The 6,875-nt window shown below is 41.0% G+C and overlaps 1 protein-coding gene across 1 annotated transcript in view; it reads right to left on the bottom strand.

Annotated features, from left to right (window-relative positions):
* Tmco1 (transmembrane and coiled-coil domains 1) overlaps positions 1–6,875 on the bottom strand; it is a 48,432-nt gene that overhangs the window by 31,047 nt on the left and 10,510 nt on the right. The window contains exon 4 of the mRNA XM_005398244.2: positions 2,289–2,335. Coding sequence (XP_005398301.1) covers positions 2,289–2,335 — 47 coding nt within the window. The remainder of the gene's footprint in view (positions 1–2,288; positions 2,336–6,875) is intronic.

Below are 6,875 nucleotides of genomic sequence, written 5' to 3'. Positions count from 1 at the left end.
ACTAACTCCCCATGGTGAATGAAATTAAAATGAATATAAATAAAAAGGACAGACTTGAATAGCATCCCCTTAGGCCTCTTGTTGCCTTGAATGAGGAACATGCTGCCCAAAGGCTAAGCAGCCAGCAAGCTACCAAGGGGCCATGAGCTAAGGTCCTGAGTCTCTAAGGGCAGAAAGGAGTCGCTGAGGCGAGCCCAGCTCTCCCACTCTCTAGACCTCCTAGCAACAAAAAGAAACCATGCTCTGTTCTAGGCTGCTGTTTGCTAGGCTTCAGTGATTTGCAACTAAATTCGTCCTTAATTACATGTTCTTAAATACGTAAACTAAAGATTATAAAGATGTCAGATTAACAGACGTTATCTCTGGGTCACTGGTACATTGGCAATTTTTATCTCTTACAAGTTTCCAAATATGTTATGGTGAACATATAACTATTGTCAAGAGGTAAGAAAAATTACTTTTTAAAATACTCATTTCTCAGCAGTTAGGGTACTTCTTCAGACGGGGGGAATATCATATACAGCTAAGTTAGGTAGAAATATTACAGACAGTCGGACAGGGCTGGGCCCTCAAATGTCCATGCAGAAGACAGCTGTGGCTGCAGGCGTATTCACTGAAGGTCAGGCTTCAAGAAAAGAGAAACTGGGCCGGGGATATAGCTCAGTGGGACAAACACCTGCCCAGCACACTTAACATCCTCAGTTTGATTCCTGGTACCCAAAAAAAAAGAAAAAGAAAAAAAAAAAGAAGAGAAACTACTCCTCATATATTTGCCCTAGGGATGAAGAGCAGTGATTGATATTCTAAATAGGCATCAATCACCTTGGAGAGGAGGACCAAACCTGCTAACCCAGCTGTTCCAGGAATGTCCCTCAGTCCCTTGTGCACTTGCTACGTAACTTGCTTCCCCATTTGATCCCCATTTCATCAATTTACCCAAGCAACTATACTTGTTGTAATCTTATTAGTTGACCATAGTCTTGTTCCACCTCATACTCACCTCATGACTTTTCCATAGGATCAATATTACCTAAGCCACTATATTTGTAATCTTATTTGTTATAGTTCTGTCCCATCTTGAACCCGCCTCACCTCACAGCTTTATTAAATAAACACCGTTGGTTATTGGGGTTGACAGCAACCCACTTTCTGGGTCCCTTTCTGTCCCTCTTAGACAGAAGCTTTCTTTCTCCCAATAAATTCTGCCTACTCTTAAAAATATTCACTTCTAATGCCAAGCATGGTGGCACACGCCTATAATCCTGGCACTTGGGAAAAGGAGGCAGACTGCCGTGGGTTTGAGGCCAGCATAGGTTACATAGTGAGTTCAAGACCAGCCTGAACTACACAGTGAGACCCTGTCTCAGAAAAACAAAACAAAAATTAAAAAAAAAAATTCACTTCTAAATTATCTCTTTTGAAAAGAAGATAAACATAGCAAAGGTTGCTCAACAAGAGAAAGAAACGGTTACACAGTTCCTAGGTACTGTGCTACATAAGCAGAAGTGAAGTAGAAAAGTTAGCCAAACTATACATAATCAGCTTACCCATGCCCTAAGCAGACACACTTGAACAAAGTCTTTTCCTCATTAGTGAGCAAATAGGTAGTGAAATCATTTTTCCTTATACTTTATGGTATGTCTGGTGCTTAGGAACAAAAGGATTCTTAGGGCAAAATAATAAAAGACATCTATAATGTTCTAACAACAATATTGTAATTATACAACTCACCGTAAAACCAAAGATTTAGGATTAACACAGGAAAGAGAAAGAAATAAGCTACTTCCTTCCAAAACATAAGGAAAGCCAGGCATAGTGGCTTTTAAAAAATAAATAATAAAAATATAAGGAAAAAAAAACCATAAGGAAACTACATAAGAAATGTGCTGGGCGTGGTGGCGCACACCTGTAATCCTAGCACTTGGGGGCTGAGGCAGAAGGATCATTTCGAGTTCAAGACCAGCCTGGGCTACAAAGTGAGCTCAAGGCCAGCCTGAACTGCATAGCAAGACATTGTCTCAAAAAGACAAAAAAAAAATTTAAAAAGTGTGAAAGGGATGAATTACAACCTCTCTGACAGCCTCTAAAAGCTACCTATATTATTAAAACAAAGTTTAAGAGCAGTAGCAAATTTTCACTTCCATTTGGCCCAGGAACACTATAATTATCATTTCTAGCCCTCATAAGTAATAAATTTCTGAAAAGGCAAGTGCATGCACTTGATGCAAATCAGTTACTTGCTAAAAACATCATGCGGTTTACCATGAAATTATATTTAGGACTCTTACCATTGAAAGATCTCTGTTATTGTTCTTTAGTTTCTCTTCTTGCCTCTCTGAAAAGAATTAAGAATTAGTGCAATAGGGGTTGCGGTTACAGCTCAGCAGCGAGGCGCCTGCCTGGCAAGCGCGAGATCCTGAGTTCAATTCCCAGTTCCAAAAAAAAAAAAAAAAGAACCAGTGAAATAGTTATTATATACAGTACTGAACTCAAAACAGACCTTCAAAAAAGTCTCATTGACTTGTATTTATAAAAGCACTTTGTCTCTATCATTTAATAAGATGAAGTGAATATCTGGATTATTGCATACTTTGTACTAAGAGAAACTGCATTTCTAGGAAAGTCACATTCATAGGGAAATAAGTATAAATAATTTACTCCAAAATTATGTGAAATCGTTTTTTAGCAGGAAGTAAACATTTGAGCACATTAGTCATCTAATTATAAGAGCAGTTTCAGCTGAGACGGTGCACTAGACCTTGGTGATTCTACTCCTTGACATGTATAACTTCTTATACAAAAAGTAGTTCAGAGTATATTGAAATAAGTAAAAGTGATTAAGTGTCTCTACAACTCTGGCTTAATTTAGCCCTTAACTGATACTGGTTATCTAGCATAAATCCTCTCCAAAATTGTGTCCTGAGCTGGGCACGGCGGTGCATACTTATAATCCCAGCACTCGGGAGGCTCAGGCAGGAGGATCACTTAAGAGTTCAAGGCCAGCCTGGGTTACAAAGTGAGTCCAAGGCCAGCCTGAACTGCAGAGTGAGACCCTGTCTCAAAAAGACCAAAAAAAAAAAATCCCACAAAGTTATGTCCTGGTCTCAGTAAGGCAGGGAGTCTCTTTCTCAGTCATGTATCATTCCCATCTCATTGGTGTGTTGCTTAGAGAACCATACCTACAGGAGTCTCTCCCCAAGGCAGAAAGACTGCTCAGCCTCCACAGCCCAAGAATTCCAAGAGGCCTGAGCTTCCCGACTTCTTCCAGCTGTTAGGCTGAAACAAGGAAGGGAAAATGTGCGTGCAAAATCTTTTATGCCTCCTTTGAAAATCTACAATTTAGTGCCAGGCGTGGTGGTACACACCGGTAATCCCAGCACTCAGGAGGTTGAGGCAGGATTCTTGTGAGTTTGAGGGAGGCCTGGGCTAGAAAGTGAGCTCAAGGCCAGCCTGAACTACATAGCAAGACCCTGTCTCAAAAAAAGAAACTATAATTTAAAGGTGCTGGAAATAAATACTATACATTACTCTGTGTTCACCTATCCCATGTGAATTATTGTTTACCTATGTGACCCAAACCTCAGTATTTAATATAGAGGGCAATCATTTCCCAAAGAGAAAAGTATTCCTTTTGGAAGGAATTCTATGCACCCTCTTAGTAATGAGCTTTCAGAGTACAATCTCTATGAGATATGAGGAAAATTCATGGACTAAAGAATCTGAAAATATGCAGAAGTCATATTTATTCTCTAGAGTGACTTATCCAAAATGACAAAAAGGAAAGAATAACATTTTAAGAGTGAATATTTCAATGAAAAACAGGCTACCTTTCTTGCATCTACTGGAATAAATGAGTAGCAATGATGACATCCATCCTATCCACAAAATGAACAGACCTCAAACCAATCCAAGTAGCACACACAGACAAAGGCCTAGAATGAATATATAAAGTCAGGCCTGGAAACATTTTTTTTTTCTGGTCTTTTTTTGAGACAGCGTCTCTCTATGCAGTTCAGGTTGGCCTTGAGCTCACTATGTAGCCCAGGCTGGTCTTGAACTTGCAACAATCCTCCTGCCTCAGCCTCCCGAGTGTTGGGATTACAGGCAGGTGCCACCACACCTGGCAGGCCTGGAAACATGTTAAATATTGCTGAGTGTGGTAGGTGGTACATGCCTGTGATCCCACTACAAAGGAGACTATGGCAGGAGAACTGCAAGTTCAAGGCCAGCGCAGGCAATTTACTGAGATTCTATATCTATTATTATTATTATTATTATTATTATTATTATTATTATTATCTTTTTGAGACAGGGTCCCGCTATGCAGTTCAGGCTGGCCTCAAGCTTACTTTATAGTCCAGGCTGGGTCTCGAACTCACAACAATCTTCCTGCCTCAGGCTCCCAAGTGCTGGGATTGCAGGTGTGAGCCACCACGCCTGGTGAGATTCTATATCTTGACAAAAAATTTTTTTACAGGCAGGGGAAGTAGATCAGTGGCAGTGCTTACCTCGTTTGAGTGAGACCCTGGGTTCAATCGCCAGTATGGCAAAAAAATAAAAAAGGAAAAGAAAAAAAATCCTCCCATATTTCAGTGTCACTAAGATAACATGACTATGATGACTATCACAAAGTAAAGCTGCAGGATGTCTGCCCTTCCCACTGCAGCCACTTTCTGAAGATAGCTACCTCTCACCATGGTCCTTATTGAGGTCAGCCTCATGACTATCAGCTATGATAGTCAATTTCAGGTATCAGTGTAACTAGGTTAAGGAATACCTGGAGAGTTGGTGAAGTACTACATTTGGGTATGGAGTATTTCTGGAGGAGACCAGCATATGAATGAGTGAACTAAGGAAGATCCACTCACCCAATCTAGGTGGATAATACCCACGTTCTCTGAGGACCTGGACAGAACGAAAGGGCAGAGGAGAGAAAATCCTCTCCCTCTCCCGCTTCCTGCCTCATCCTACCCACTCCCCACCTGAGAAATCCCTCTTCTTCTGCCCTTGGACATCAGAATCCCAGTCCCTGGCCCTTGGACTCCAGGACTTGTGCCAGTGGCCTCAGTCTAAGACTTACAGCATGGCTTCCCTGGTTCTCACGATGTCAGCGTCGGACTGAGTCCTATCACCAGCTTTCTTGGTTCTCTAGCCTGCAAATGTCCTCTTACAGAACCTATCAGGATCCATAACCACATCCCTCAATTCTTCTACGAAATCCCCTCACAGCTACCTGCGTATATTCTATTGATTCTGTCTTTCTGGGGAGCCCTAGCTAATACATACCCCATCTCACCACCACTGACTCAAGAGGCAGGACATAACCCAGGATATAAAATGATCAGATGAGCCAAGTGAATTCCTTTTCTCTGGAATTTAAAGGAGAAAGTCTTGAGAGAAAAATACTGTGAGAGCAGAAATAAGTAGTGGCTCTCAAACTTTCACCTGCCCAAAAATTATCTGAGCAATTTATTTAAAAAGCAGACTCTCAGGGCTCATGTTCAGAGACTCTAATTTGGTAAAGCCTGGTGTAAGATTTGGAAACTTACCCAGTAGTAGTACCCCAGGCAAAACTGAAACAGGTTTTCCATGGACCACACTCTGAAAACTATTGAGCTAGAAAGAACCCCTGGACACAAACTAAAGTTAGGTGAGGGCAAAAGTTAAACGTTAGATAATCACTGTAGAAAAGGTGAGGAAGTTCAACAACAGAGGAGAAAAGCATCTATTAATAGCAAAGCCTTAGGGCTGGGGATATAGCTCAGGGGCACAGTCCCTGCCTGGGAAGGGCAAGGTTCTGAGTGTGATTCCAGGTACCAAAGGAAAACAAAACAAAACAAACAAACAAAAAAACAATAGCAAAGCCTTAAAGTGAAGATACCACCATCAGGCTTCTCCTTGAGACCTGTTCTATGACAGCTGTTACCTTCCTATAACTAGTTAGTTCACCTGTTCCTGAGTTTCTGACCACACAGATCCTTAAAAAGAAATCCCTCATAACTTGAGGTAACTTAAATGTATCCGAAAGAGCTGAATGAAATTCACAGGTCAAAGTAAATTAACTAGCTGGGAATACAGCTCAGCAGCACAGTGCCTGCCTAGCAAGCCTGAGTTCCTGAGTTTGATTCCCAGTGATGGAGACCACTATGAAGCAGCTCTGAGCAGGACTTAAATTAACCAATTGGCTTGTCACATTTACTTGTGAATCTGTCCAAGGCCTAGGCTCCTTGTCTGGAGATGGAGGGTGGACTCATAGTAAGTGAACCTCTGTGAGTCACTAATCCCTATTAAAACCTATAATGGTGGATGAAGCCAGAAAGCCTCAAAGGGTAAGACAAGATCACAGCCAAGGACACCTGGATCATCTCAACTAGATAAAGACTATAGCCTCAGGTATCTCACTCCTAGATGGATTAATTTAATACTTTATTTAGAGAAGTCCTTGAGTGGTTCAGCCCTTCTTGAGTGCTCCCCTCCCTTCTTCTGATAACTAAATAAATACAGGCCATGCAGAAAAGGTCTTGGTCTTAGTCCTTGAGAGAATCTCCAGTTCTGTGAGAGATTTTTGATCCTCCTGGAGCCCTGAAATTATTCCATTCATCTCTTTTTATGTAGCCTTCACCGTACACTTGTTTGGGAGACTGCGGACTTGATCAGCCTACAATAACTAAGGGATATTATTAACCCAATATCCCAGTACCAAAAAAAAAAAAAAAAAAAAGAAAATTAACTACACATCCAGGAGAGGAAAATATAAAATGGTCAAAACATGCACCCCTTAAATTAAAAATGGGGAACATAATATTGTTAAAATGCAAAATACACTTCAGTTTCAATTAATGGCTCTGTTAAGAATCATTATCAGGGGCTGGGGA

Source organism: Chinchilla lanigera, unplaced genomic scaffold (assembly GCF_000276665.1).
Source record: "Chinchilla lanigera isolate Chin_1 unplaced genomic scaffold, ChiLan1.0 scaffold00061, whole genome shotgun sequence".
NCBI classification, from domain to species: Eukaryota; Metazoa; Chordata; class Mammalia; order Rodentia; family Chinchillidae; genus Chinchilla; species Chinchilla lanigera.
Note: the sequence above shows the minus strand (reverse complement) of the source record. Positions and strands in the feature narration are given on the sequence as shown.